This window comes from Chanos chanos, chromosome 8 (genome assembly GCF_902362185.1).
Source record: "Chanos chanos chromosome 8, fChaCha1.1, whole genome shotgun sequence".
NCBI lineage: Eukaryota > Metazoa > Chordata > Actinopteri > Gonorynchiformes > Chanidae > Chanos > Chanos chanos.
This window is the reverse complement of record NC_044502.1, coordinates 39,922,701-39,937,521: the sequence shown is the minus strand read 5'-3', so window position 1 is coordinate 39,937,521 and position 14,821 is coordinate 39,922,701. Positions and strand designations below refer to the sequence as shown.

Genomic DNA, 14,821 nt, shown 5'->3' with positions numbered 1-14,821 from the left:
GCTTCCTCTGCTGGTTCTTCCCTGCTTGACCTATCTGCTCAATGTCAGATTTTCCCTCTCCGAGTCAGAAGGGTTCGGTAGCCTTCACACATGCCACAACACAGGAACAGATTAACACAGGTGGGCTGTAAACACGTCAAGGTGGAACATACACTAAATGCACCACTGAGATGTTTAAATTTCAATTGTGCTGCTTCATTACACCCAGCACAAACCCGTTTATTGTTCGCAACATGTTGCGACACTTGGGAGCGGCAACATCTCAATTAGCACGGACAGGAATGACAGATAAACTTGCTTTATGTGTTTTTTTTTTTTTCAGAATACAGACATATAAAGTGCGGTCGTCATATCTACTGTACGTTTGGCAAGCATCTCCCTTCACTAGCAGGAGAAGAGCTCTCAAAGAGCAGTAGCTGAGCTAATAAGGAGAGGAGACAGCCAGGTAGCAGTAGGATACAGATTAAAAACCAGTGGAGAACCACTCTCACAGCTCTGCTGGGCAGGCCGGCAGCCATGCACCTGTGAAACATTCACTAGTTGCAGGGCTGTATGTGTGCGGAATATAGTAATGTTTCCCAATAGCAAACTGACACTCTCAAGCCGACTCTGAACACAGACACGTTGCTTAGTTATTTAAAGTTACTTCAGTAACTGAATAAATATTTAAATCTGTGAACATGTCCAATACTCTTTCTGGTCCTCTTTTTTTTACAGTGACTACATCAGTGTACTATAAGACCAGAATTTTGATTTCTCCCTCAGACTAAGTACAGAATTTTTGACAGAAAGAATAGGTAGGGGGAAAAAGCGCAGGTTTTCAAGACAATAGAGACAGATCCAATCACTCAGATGTGTTTTTGATATACCACAGAAGACAGGTTTGAGGAGGAAGAAGACAGGACTTGGAAAAACCTGCTCAGTTCTCTCTGGTACTGTCACACGTCCATAATGCAAAAAGCCACAGAAATCAGGAAAGGCATTGATCTTCTCTGCAGGGAAATGTTCAGACATGTGTAGTTCTCAGTTTTTAACTCTACAGGTAGAAAGACAGGAAGGTCAGGCCTGTCATACATCTCTGCAACTCGATTCGTCTATGTTCTCTGACAGATGTTTCCATGGTGCTGTTCCACTGGGTTTTTTTGGGGATTTTTTGTTCATTTTTGAGAATCACATTGAATTGTAAATACAGAACACTGACTGACATGTCTGTGTTTGTGTTTGTACCTGAAACATTGCATGCTCAAACCATATGGGATAAGTATCTCCACTTATTTAAAGATGTTTCTGGCTGAAGATGCAGGACAAATTCAGGTGAAACAGAACTCACTGCTTACACTGTCGGCTCTCTCTTACCAAGATCCCGAACGACTGAGTGAATTAATCATCATACAGCCTCCCCCTCAAATGTGGAGAGAGAAAGGTAGCTGCACAGAGGCTCATCATTAAACACTACAGACTGAGGGAGGTTCAGCAATCACTTTTAGTTCAGAAGTCTGACATCAATAGTAATGAATACCTTAGAGCGTTGTCTGCCTGACTGAGCACAATGCAGGGAAAGCGTAAATAGAGGCTGTGTGTGTGTGTGTGTGTGTGTGTGTGTGTGTGTGTGTGTGTGTGTGTGTGTGTGTGTGTGCGTGCGTGTGTGTGTGTGTGTGTGTGTGTGTGTACCTCAGTGTCTCAGGTCTGAGTGTCCAGGGAATATGCAGAGGAGTTAGCTAGACCCAGGTGACCCCCTCCCCCTTCTTCTCCCCTGACAGGTGTGATTAATCAGAGCTCCGGAGAAGTCCCTCATTGGCCAGACCACATGCTGTGTCTCACACCTGTTTCAGCTTCAATAACATACCCAACTGACCCACATGAACCAGTGACCCTCTATTGCCCACCGCTAATTCCTATGTCTGTGTCACCTTCAAACTGGAAGACAAAGTACGGTGCTTTTTGTTTGATTTTCATCTCTGTTGCATCAGTGATTCAAATCATGTTCTTAATAGGATTAATCTTTCAGGGAGGATGGGCTGAGAGATGTTAAAATAACGCATATAGATTTTGAATCAGGAAATTAATGGCGCTTTAAACAAGTTTTGGCTGTTGCTGGTCAATTTTTTTTTTTTTTTGGAAATTAAGGGGAATGTCACATTCAGGCAGCATCAAAATTACTTCTCTGTAGTCCTTCCAGTTTAGATGCAACCTGATCCAATGAAAAAAGTCAAAGTATATGTTTAGTAAAACATCACAATTTAATGTATATTTCACGATATTCTGGTTTCATTATGGTACGTAATGGGGGGGGGGGGCTTATAACTTAAACCCTGACCTTACTTTTTTCATAGTAACTTGTTAATAGCATTCTTAAGAAATTTGGAAAACAAAAATCAGAACTGAAAAATACTGGCCTCCAAAGGACAGAGTGTAGAACTGCAGCCATGTCAAAAAATGACCTTTTGCCACATGATCATCAAATACCACCATTTGTCCATATGTTAATTTTTTTATCTGTTTTCTGGAGGGCTATCTTTGTACTTGCCATTTACAAATAAGAATGCAGTTTAGATTTTTTTTTTTCCCTGCTATTTCCTTCAACAGATTTACGACATTCCCATTTTTGTTGCAGGATCAACATCAGTCATGCTTTCCTCTTGGTCAAAAGAATAAGGCAGAGGAAAGAGAGGGGTATGCTGTAATCCTCTTAATTAAACCCCTTTAGTTCAACAAAAGCAAATAAATAAATAAACAGCAGAAGAAAACATCTCAAAACGCATATGGAATGGCCTTTTTAGACAATACATGGGGTGTGAAGGATGCAAACATTCAGACAGTTTCAAAGAAATGAAACATCAGAAAAAAAAGAATTATTCAGACAAGAAATGCTAAGTGAAATACAGTCATCAATCTATAATTCAATAAGACATAATCATATCCTTTGCATTATATGTAGTGTGTCTGTTTATGTACACAGTAAGTACAATATGAGCCGTTACAGCTGTCACACACTAACAACAGGTTAAGACCTGCTCTATATTAAGTCTGCTTAAAAAAATTAGATTTGATTAAACATAATTGGACATGAAAGATCCCTGTGTTTGGTGGACTGTGCTAGACAAATGATTTTTAAAAAAGAAGAAGGAAAAGAAGGAAAAAAAAAAAAATATATATATATATATATATATGGGTGTGCCTGAAAAACATTCTAGCTTCAGAAACTATTACAAGACTGCTGCAATGTGGAGAAGATATCCACTGTCATCATCTTCAGGTCATGTAGATCTGTCACAACCTGCACCGCCATTTTGGACTTTTGGTTTGACATGTCTTTGTGCTCCTGTTCTCTGTTTGTCTCCGCCCCTCACCTGTACCTGTTTGTCTAATTATTACCTTGTTAATTTTATCCAATCCTGTTTTGCCCTGTTTAGTTCTCCCTTGTATTTAAGTCCTAGTGTTTGCCTTGTCTTTGTCTATTGTTGTTTGTGTTTTTGCACACTGTTATGCTGCACCTTTTTGTTATTGGTTTTTGTTCCTTTTCTACACCTGTATTTTGATCTTCAGTTCAAGTAAAGTCTTCCGTTTATCACCATCAAACATCATGTCTTGCACTTGGGTCCTGCACCACACCACCAGCGTGACAAGATCTTTTATGTGGTCTATTTAGCACTAATAAACTCACTAAGATATGCACACCCATACATTCTCATGGATACACACACACACACACACAAAAAAAAAAAAAACAAGGCTGCAGAGAGTTCTCTGTAGAACAAGCTTGGGTGTTGAAGGAGTGAGAAATGACTAAGACAGATGTGTTGGACATGTTCATTTGAGAGGTCTGTCTACATGTGTTTGAATTGTTCGTTAGCTCAAAGAATGGGCATGTCCTGGCTGATTTATTCTGAATTCAAAGCAATGGGGAATCATGAATCACCCTGACAGGTCTGGGAAAAGACAGATAGCTTGAGTTAAAAGGCTCAAGTCTTCTCCTTTTTTTATTTATTTATTTTTTAATAGAAATCATGTGAATTATTTTTTTTGTGATGCTCTGAGCACAGGAAACTACAAAGACTCTTCTACAGGCGCAGCAGTCGACAAAAATTTTATGGTGGCATTCAGTATCTCCTGCTGCACAATGCAGCTTCACTGAAGAGATGAACTCTCATTCCCTTTTGTGCTGAAAATAAAACACTGTGATTTTTGATGCAATATTGTTTAAATATAAATAATTGTTTCTAGTTTTCTATTGGATGTACTGTTTCCCTAAATATACATCAACTCATTAAAGATTCATAACAGCAGTTCAATTAGGTATTTATTATTCAGTTCCTCTGAATATGAGGGTATAGCAAGTTACTAGCTGTGGAACAACTTGCAGCTCGGTCTAAGAACATAACTTTTTCTTGGTAAGTCATATGCATATCAGCACTCCTGGGACACAAACTAACAGTTGTTGAAAACAGCCTTGATGAAAGATATGTACCACTGAAATGTTAACTGCTCAACATTTTAATGGTACATATCTTTCATTAAGGCTGTGTACAGGAAGTCCTACACTCTTAATACTCCTTAATCAAAACACACCATTACAAATGGATACTCCCTAAGACTAAAGGAGCTGGGAGAAAAAACATCCTCACTCATTCACTCACTCACTCATTATATAAGCCACTTATCCTGATTAGGGTCACAGGGGGTGCTGGAGCCTATCCCAGCGCTCATAGGGCGAAAGGCAGGTCGCCAGTCCATCGCAGGGCAGACACACAGACAAACACAGCCACACACACATTCATACCTAGCGGCAATTTAGTGCCGCCAATTCACCTAACCCACGCAGACACGGGGAGAACATGCAAACTCCACACGCTACCCACTGCGCCGCCGTGCCGCCCGAAAAAAACATCCTGACTCCTGTTAATACTATAAGTGCCCCATTTGAAATTAAAGCAACAAATGTATTATAAGAATACGCATGAGCTAGAAAAAGCCACCCTAAAAAATAAAAAATACTGCTAGTTTTCTTTAAAGCTCAGACCTACCTAGCCCCGCCCCCAAAAAAACCTTGCAGGTAGTTTGATTACCGGTAGGTATTGCATGAATATGTACAAGGAGACAGTCCAAACTGTCGTCTTAGCTTCCAACCACATTACACGTAGTACGATCTGTTAGTGCCATCAGCTACATATTAGGCCTAGCTGATGTCAGATGTATCAGGTCATTCGTCCTTAACATTGTCTGTACATGTGATAATCTGCAACGAAATGAGTGTTTAGATTTTCGAACGACGGCTAATCGTACGTAAATGCACGTAAGCAGTACCGGATTTGTTACCTTTTAACAGGGCGGTGGCCCAATGGTCACTGACACTACTCTGTAGAGTATAAAGGGCATGACAGGTTAACGAGGGAGATTCATTTTGGTGATTTTGCTAACAAGGGGGATGGAATCCTCCTACAAATCGCCTACTGCATATAAACATAATGCAAGAACATAATAATGCACTCTAAATATGTTATACGTAAGCAATCACTGCCAAGGTCCCAAGATTTGTGCTAAAATACCAGGTTATGAAAGGCTAAATTTAAGAGGCTATTTTGGATAGAGGTCATGGCTACAATTCATGCGAATGTTAATAAACATTTAGTGATAGCTGCAAGACATATTATCGACAAAGACTGCTTCGAGCTGCAGAATGCTGGCATCTGCTGTTTTACTGTGGTATTGCGAGTGAACTTAACACGTTTTACCGTTGTGGCTGTAGCTACTGATATTGTATGTTTTGTAAACGTCAAGATTTTGTACGGTATGCTGAGATTGGTTGAAAGTTTCTCTGGACGCATGCAGACCTAACTGTAAGAAGTACGTTTTAGGATATGTTTAATGTAGGTATATTACTCACATTTCAGTTCTGATCGGTTGCCATGGCAAACGACTGCTGTTTGGGGCCAGTGAGAAAACTCATCTCTGTTTTCTCTACCTCATTGCCCTTGAGTAATATCGAACCGGGAGACACCTGGGTGGGACCACCGACGTGACCTCGAAGAAAGCAGTGGACTGGCAACCAGTTCTGATTAGTTTGTCCAGCATGTGGAACTTCCACTTACAGTCTGTCCCAAACCCGAGAGTTATAGAGCAATTTCAATCAAGACGCGATAAAGTTTTATTTTAAAACAAAGTATACACAGTAAAAACAACTGAACTGTGTTCACCAGAATATGTGCAAACACTTATGATATTAAGTTCTTGGGGGTAGTGCTTTCCATGTGCTAATTTGGGACCGTGTGAAATGGAATTTTTGAATGAAAGTAGGTACGGGGTGTTATCTTGTGGAATGATCTGAGTAGCCTACATTCGGTTTGCGTCGTTTTATCTTGTCCCGCTTGATAGAAGCACCTCGGAATAAATTTGATTTTAATAGTAATAATATGATGGTGTCGTGGTCTAGGTTTTGATGTTTTAGCCCTTGTTAAAAGTATTTTATGACCTTCGCAGTAAATCCATCTGTGTTGTTAATCAAGATGAACGGAATCATACGACAGATTCGAAATTAGACTGTTTATAGAATAATTGAACTATTTCCGGTAAGTTACATATGGTGTCTGTATCGAGTTCTGTAAATACGAAAGTTTATGAAACACCTCTCTCTGACGTTCCGAGGAGGGCCAGGTGGTGCGTACAAGTGAACCAGGAAGCAACCAACAAGGTGAGCTGGCCCGGCAAAAAATCCCCGACAGTACATAAGTAATCTTCAGTGTGATTGCAGATATTGTGGAGACACAATAGCGAGCGATTCACAGAAAAGGTAGGCCTGATTTCATATTTTATTATGTTTTGTTTGTATTTTTGTTTGTTTGTTTTTTAAATCGACAATAGAGTAGTTCAACTTGGGCCATTAAAATAACTTGTTTTGGATATGACTGTCTAAACCATAGATTAGTGTCAATTTACTTCTTCCCAGTCGGCGTTCTCGATGAAATTCCACCTTTCAGGCTCGCTTAGAATTCCTTTACTTTGTTGGTTATTGCTGAAACATTTTATCTGTAGGCTATAAAGCAGTATTTGTCCGAATGGTAAGAGTGCAAATTGACACGTGCTGTCGAGTGGTTAATAACCCACAGCAGATGAGTGACAGCTCAGCAAATCTTGGCTCGAGAATTGTTAGCTAGTGGTTGTGTTTAGTGTATTTTGTCTCGTCATCAAATCATGTCTTAAATGGATGTCGTATTTGGAATATATTTCATTCTTCATGGTAGACCGCACACTGCTTTTTTAACGCTGTGACATGATGAGTGTGGTCCACTTATTTTTACTTATTACACACAAGAAGCGTATTTTGAGGTACCTGTTGAACATTTGAAAGAAACAGTTGTTAGCAATGTGTTGTTATTTACTGTCATCTGGGCAGTGGCGGATTTAGGTGTGGGCGACATGGGCAGGGGCCCAAGACGGCATCTTGCCGGGGGCGGCACGGGGCGCTCGCACAAAAAAAAAATCTGAATGGTGACATTTGCGCGATTGGTTTCTATCGCTCATTTTACGTCGCGCCAGTGATATCATGTCACCGTGTGGGTCAGTTAACCTTTGGATTCTAGTTTTTTGAGCTAGGCAGGCTACTGCCTGGGTAGGTCTCCCACTCAGAAGTACAAGATGGGGGCGGGTAGGTTGACCTCAGGTCTCCCTTCTTGAAGCCCGAGATAGGGGGAGTAGGGGAATCTATCAAATAAGCTGAAAGGGGGGTTCGCCTGGGGCACCTTACAAGCTAGAACCACTACTGCATCTGGGGTTGTAAGTGGACACTGATTGTGATTCTGAGGAGTACTGAAAGATCATCATGTAGTGAGAGAGTTTGTGGTGAAATGTTATATAATTTGGCTCAGATGTCCCAATACAATTCTAGTAGTTTTTTTATTCCTGATAACTGTGCAGTTTTGCTCCCTTGATCTTTAAACAATGAGTAATTTCACTTGATGCTAGTTTTCTTGAGTAAAAAAAAACATAGTTTGGAACATAGACAGATAAAAGTAAGTGTATGTATGTTTTGGGGTTTTTTTCCAGCTTGAGTGTGGCTCAAATGAGAACTGACAGGTTGTCATGAGGAGGGGAGGGTGATCAGCTCAGCCGAGTTGTTTCACGCTGCAAGTCCGGTTTCAGAGATCACAATGCATCCGGCCTGTCACAGACAAACCTCGGGCTTTGGACCTGGATGGCAGGACTCAGAGCTCCAGATGAAGGTTGACTTTTTCCGGAAGCTGGGATACTCTCCCAGGGAGGTCCATGCGGCGCTCCAGAAATTAGGCCTGGAGACTGATACGAATGCCGTGCTCGGAGAGCTGGTTCGGATCGGAGCAGGCTCTACCTCCGCAGCCAGCCTAGAAACTGATGAAACGGGATCTGGACAAAGTCCCCATGGAGGGCAACTACAACCTCCGCTACAGGAAAGCGAATCGGAGAGAGACAATGGCCTGAAACCCATTATCATAGATGGCAGCAATGTGGCAATGAGGTGAGTGCTTTGGTTTGGGTATGTTTGAGGATTTGCAGGTTTCTCTAAGTATGAAGGAAAAAATGACAGCCTTAACTTAATGCTCCATGTAAGGACAATGTGCATTGTAGTGAGTTCTTTCCTGCAAGACAAAATACAGTTCAATAATAGCATTTTCACTTTGAATACAGGCGTTTTTGTCTTGTACAGAGACAAGATTAAAGGTTTTTAACTGCCAGTCAGGGCTCTTCTTAAAATGAATGTTGTGTATCGTAGATGAAGAAGTTCATTTAAACTGTGCCTGTAAATTGCTAGTAACCTTTGAACTATGTGGACTGTCCCTTGCTATGCTTAACTTATTTTCACTTAATCCACTTCCTTTATCTCTCCATGTCTGCTGTGAAGTCACAGCTGTAATATGCAAATCATGTAGACACACACACACACACACACGCACGCACACACATGCGCTCACACGCACAAATGTCGTCACATGTATGTCACTGAGTGTGTTCTTACACACGATACAAGACAAGCTGCATTGTTACTCTGTGAGGTATTCCCACACAAAGAGTGAAATCTCATAGTTTGTAGGATTTGGTTCTTCTTAGCCACAGTTTTCTCATTTTTAAGATGCTCTTTAAACAGTCAGTATGAAACTATAGGCACTATACTGAATACCTGGATTTGACACCTTTTTTGAAGAATATTTTCAAAAGCACATGAATAGGTCTTTTGTTGTAGGAAGGGGAAAAAAGCGAAAAATGTCAGTTATTTCTATACTGTTATTTGTTGTGTTAATGTTTGATTACGTCTTAGCCTCACATTTCATAGATAGTTAATAATGAATTTTGAATTATATCCGGTTGTCATTGGTTATGCAGTATATTATCCTTTAATAGGCTTTGTCGGTGGTATTTCTGATTTCTTGTGACTGCTAAATGGCCACTTGCGTCTTTCATTTCCACATTTCATAAGATGAGGTATTTTGTAGCCACGCAAATCTAAACATGTTTAAACCTGCCCTCCAGACTCATTATTACCGTAAGCACACACCCAGAAGACAACACCAAAGACGGTTTGGCCAAAGGGTGCATGAGCGACTATCTTCGACAGACTGTTGAGAAATAAGATGAATGATACACGGGCACTGATACTATTCCTTTAGTGTAGCTCAGGGTATGCACACATGTACACACAGACACACATACACAGACTTATAACTTTGCTATTTTGTTTTTCTGACTCAGTCACGGAAACAAGGAAGTTTTCTCCTGCCGAGGGATTGAGCTGGCAGTCAACTACTTCCTTGAAAGGGGACACACAAATATCACTGTGTTTGTGCCATCCTGGAGAAAAGAGCAACCAAGGCCAGATGTCCCCATTTCAGGTGAAAACACATACTCATTTTACCACAGAGAGCAAATGTTTACTTGCCTACACAGAGAGAAAAAAAAACAACCATATCTTAAACAAAACAGGGTTAGTTTTGTTTAATTTTGTGTTGTTGTGTTTTTGCCCTTGGTGAGGGATTTAGTGCGCATTCATTTTTGTCATCCATAGGTTGAAAGAGAAAACAACAGAGTTGTTAGAAATTATTCAATTTCTTTTGTATCCTGAAAATGAGGTCACAGAAGTTGGGTAATTCCAAACAGACAGGTTAGGAGTTTGGCATTGCAAAACAGCTACGGGGAAGTAGCGCGTCATTCCCCTCTTGTTCCCCAAATTATCCATATCCTCCATTAATCTGATCTTATCATAGAGCCTCTGTAAAATCACCTTTGGGATTTTAGAGACACCTTTCTACCCAATCACATTCCCAGTCTTTTCACTTTGTATAAAGGCTTAGTTTAGCATTAAGTGTTTATGCTGCCCTTGTTTGCGAATACCTCACTATCTCATGTACCAGAGCAATAGCATCTGCTTCATACTTAAGCAAATTCTGTGCCTGGACAGAACTATTCACAAATCAATCTGAGCACCAGGAAGAATAAAATTCCCTTTAGACTGTGCTGGGAAAACCCCACCAGGAAGTTCTCGATTGGGTTTTTTTTTTTTTGTGAGTGTGTGTGTGACCTGATTTTTTTTTTTTTTTTTTTTTTTTCCTTTCTTTCTTTTTTTGGTTTCCAACAACCTTAACCGGTTTTAGTGCAACTTATTAACCTCTTCACATTCTGGGAGGTATACATGCTTCTGTTTTAAGAAAGTTATTTTTTGTTTGTTTGTCAACCCTTGAGATGCACTTCCCCCTAGCCAGTACAGATAGTATCAGCAGTATCATGTTTTCTGCTTCTTTACCTTGTGGAAAAAGAGAGTGAGTCAAGTCAGGATATTACATCAGAAATGAATAATGCAGTCAAAAGATAAAGATGTAAGAGATACTGTATATGTTTCTGAAGTGTCATCTAACCTGAATGTGATTATGATCCGTACCACCTATTATAAGAAAAGCATGGTTATGTTAATCTGAGTTATGTGTTACAATGTATGTTATTTTACTGCCTGAGGATCAAATTGCACTGCGTAACACCTACATGTAATTTCATGTATTGCACCCCCCTGTGTGCACTTCAAAGAAGCATTACTTCATCCTGAAATATGGTGCGGTTTTGTAACATGTAAAAATTCAAACAAGCAATCTCATTCCTTATTCTGTCAGTTGAAATCTCAGCGGTACCCCATTTAACTGACTTTGGCCTGATGTCCAAGTGAGAACAATAGACTGTGTTCCCTTGGGCAGGTGAGTCAGCAGTGGTCTGTCTGCTTCTATCTTAGTTTGGTCACTGGAGCTCAGTCACCTATGTAGTTGCAGGTTCAGCTAACAGCTTTGTCCTCCATTAACACTGCACTGTTTTACAATGCTGTCCTTCTTGTAATGATTGCTTGACTGAGGAAGTGAGTCAAAGAAAGTGTGTACTCATTAAAGTGGTGTGACTACCATGTGAGGGGGACGCTGACATAATCAAAGGTAATTGGACTTGCAAAATTGTGGAGAAGAATTGAGAGGAAACGTGGAGGAAATTATTTAGGAAAATTGAGAAAACAAACAGAGACATGACTAAATGTTTTGGTGTTCCAAGTGTGATACTATCATTTGGTGATATGCTGTGAGACCGGTTGTTGTACATTAACGATATACGACTTTAAGATTCCCTGTGTATTTCCTGCGTCTCTGAAATTTTCCGGAGTGCCGGCTTCTATAGAATTTAGCATGTGACTGATTTGCTCTTTTCCCACGTGTATCTAACCGTAGATCAGCACATCCTAGAAGAGCTGGAGAGGAAGAAAATACTTGTTTTTACCCCCTCACGCCGTGTTGGAGGGAAACGGGTCGTTTGCTATGACGATCGCTTCATCATCAGGCTGGCTCATGAACTGGACGGTATCATTGTGTCTAACGACACCTATCGCGACTTGCAGAGTGAACGACCGGAATGGAAACGTTGCATCGAAGAGGGGCTTCTTATGTATTCCTTTGTCAACGACAAGTACGTGCTCTATTCCTTTTTGCAGTCATTACAAACTGAATTCCTATGTGATATAATTGTTATTAACATGTTTTGCTAAAAGTTTCGCACTCTAGTACTGTTGCTGTCTGCCTCAGCACAGGTTTCAGACCAAGTAATGATGCCAATAATAGGTGCATTATAAGTACTTTGACCAACTGTTGTGTGACTGGCTCTACACAGGATGCTTTTGTGATCACTATTGTTGTCACAGTATTTCTGTAGCACTTCCCATCATTTGTATTATTGTTGGCTAGATTACAATTGCAATTTTTGGCTGATGTGACCAATCAGAAGGTGTTTAAGTGTAGTCCCTTCCCGTTTTACACAGATTCATGCCCCCAGATGACCCCCTGGGTCGTCATGGACCAAGTCTGGAGAACTTTCTCAGGAAGAAACCTCTCTTACCGGACCACAAGCGGCAGCTCTGTCCATATGGTAAGATCTGGTTCCGATTTTTAAATTTGCAAGTGATGAGCTACAGTGTAATAATGAAGAGTAAACCCTCAACTTCTTTCTCATACAGGAAAAAAGTGCACATATGGGATCAAATGTAAGTTCTACCATCCAGAACGGACTAACCAGTCCCAGCGATCTCTGGCAGATGAACTGAGAGAGAACGCTCGACTGTCCTGCCCCAAAGAGGAGAGCCGAACCGGGGCATCACCGAGAGGGTCCTATCAACGAGTTGACCCTGGATTTGGTTCCTGTTCCCCTTCTCTGGAACAAGAATTAGAATATAGGCTGACCCTGGAACCTGAAGGTTCTGTGCATAAGACCCAGATGGGCAAAGATGTACTGAACTACTGGGACAAAATCTCCTCCAGTAAGAATCTTGCCACAAACCTAAGCTCAGGTGGTACACTAAATTGGCCCAGTCTGCAGTCCCCATTCCACTCCTCTGTCACAGATCACTCTTCTGTCTTCAGCTCAGACTCTGGTCTTGGGTCTTATGAAAGCCATTTCTCAGATGCTTCCCGAGGACTAGAAGACCCATTCAAAGCCAGATCCAGACACCAAGATGGCCACCTGGAGAGACAGGACATTCCTCACACCTGTGTCTGTTCCTCAGGTGTATCCTCATCTACAGGCCCTCCACAATATACCAGCAACTTGCGTCAAGTAAACCCTCAGCAAAACTACTATAGCTCACCACCCTTTCCGGGACACCCCAACCACTACAGCCTCCCCGCCTACATCCAACAGAGCGGGGCCCACCTCTCCCTGGAGAAAAGCTGGTCAGACCCTCTTTGGGTCCCTCAGACTCGAACAGCGTATAGTTTACCAAACCCCCGCTCCATGCCAAGTCCACCTAGGCCTGAAGGGGCCTATGGAAACCAACCGTCCTGGGGTGGACCACAACCAGTCCCCTTTGAGACTGAGAGAGAGGACGTTAGGAAGAGGCTTCATGCCATTTTCAACCCCCATTTGGTTGACAAGGTCATGAACATGTTACCACAAATTACAGATGCACAAAGACTTGCAGCAGAGATACTTAGTCTCAAATCTAAGAGAGAATACTTTTCATAGTTTTCTTTCACTTTGGGCTTAAGCTCTAGTCTCATTAGAGGTCATCTGATGGCTAAAGAATTTTTCTGTGGGGCACTGCTTCTTGGTCTAGATGCTGCACAGTTTTCAAGGCTGATGTTCTCATATCTTTTATCGCTTTGTTTCTGTTGTCTGTCTTGTTTTCATAACTGTCATATTTGAAGTTTTTCTTTATTACTTTGTGGATCCTAAGTGATCTCCTATTACACCAGAAAATCACATTTTATATGTGATGAGAGTGTATGACAAGGAAGTCAGAATGAATCATGTCATTGAATGTTGATGCATATTGTATCTTTTGTCTTAGTAGATTTTGAAAGGGTGTCCGTTTCTTTCCGTTTGATTGCTCTTTTTCCACATTCCAGTAAAAGGTGACTCCTAGAGTACGAATGCTGTAAATACACTCAAAGTCAAAAATCTAAGTACTTTTTCAAATGTGTTCACATTTTAACCTACTAAGAAGCAGTAAACCTCAGAGGTCAAAAGATTGTGTTCAAACATGTGTTTCTGTGTACATTCCATGTACATTTAAAATCTTTTAAAGGTATAGAATGCTGATGTTAACAGTTGTTCAAATTTGACCAAAGCCCTGATTAATCCACAGGAAAAATACTGACTCTTTTCATTCCTTTGCAATACTCCTGCTGTTTTAACTACAGTCAAAATAGCATCTTTTACAACGCTATTATGGTAGTGACTCATATGATTATATAACAGTGGCACAAACTTCTAAGCCTTTATTTGTTTCTTCTCTTATCCTTACACACACAGGTTTTTTTCACTGGACACTTCATAAATCCTTGACAGATGTGTTGGACTTACACAGTGTGTTAAGCTGAGTTAACCAAAGCACACACATTCAGTTTCTCATGCACCTAACTGTGGTCATTCACATTTGACAAATGAATATGAATGTATGTTTTCTTGTATTTATTCACATACACAAGCGCAAAGATGCACACGTGTAATTCACTTGCCATGGATCACTCTCTGGACATTTAGAGTAGCTCTCAAATTAATATCAGCCAAGTGTCATTTTTAATCTCCTTAATACTAACTCTGTAAAGGTTTATTTGTCTCCTCAACAGCATTTTATTGTATTTTGAGTGACTGTATCAAGGATAAAAAAAAATTTTTATTTCATTTGACAGCTCTCTAAGCCCCAAAGTTTAATATCTTGATCACATCCCTAGATTATATTATCTGAGGGTGTTTTCGTTTTATAATACTTATCTGTGTTTTCCAAGTCTTATTTAATAAATGTGAATCAAGTTCCTTAGGACCTTTGAGACCTTTAAAT

The 14,821-nt window shown here is 40.6% G+C and overlaps 1 protein-coding gene across 1 annotated transcript; it reads left to right on the top strand.

The window, feature by feature from the left end:
* The first annotated feature begins 8,083 nt into the window (after positions 1 to 8,083).
* Positions 8,084 to 13,668, top strand: zc3h12aa (zinc finger CCCH-type containing 12Aa). The gene is made up of 5 exons (XM_030782192.1): positions 8,084 to 8,488; positions 9,718 to 9,857; positions 11,721 to 11,955; positions 12,305 to 12,411; positions 12,500 to 13,668. Exons 1-5 carry the CDS (start codon positions 8,145 to 8,147, stop codon positions 13,501 to 13,503), a joined length of 1,830 nt encoding a protein of 609 aa, XP_030638052.1. The 5' UTR covers positions 8,084 to 8,144; the 3' UTR covers positions 13,504 to 13,668.
* The last annotated feature ends 1,153 nt before the right edge of the window (positions 13,669 to 14,821 follow it).

Coding starts and splice junctions, on each gene's coding strand:
- zc3h12aa (XM_030782192.1), top strand. CDS start 8,145: ATGCATCCGGCCTGTCACAGACAAACCTCGGGCTTTGGACCTGGATGG. Junction 8,489..9,717: donor GGCAGCAATGTGGCAATGAG/GTGAGTGCTTTG, acceptor TTTCTGACTCAG/TCACGGAAACAAGGAAGTTT. Junction 9,858..11,720: donor GCCAGATGTCCCCATTTCAG/GTGAAAACACAT, acceptor ATCTAACCGTAG/ATCAGCACATCCTAGAAGAG.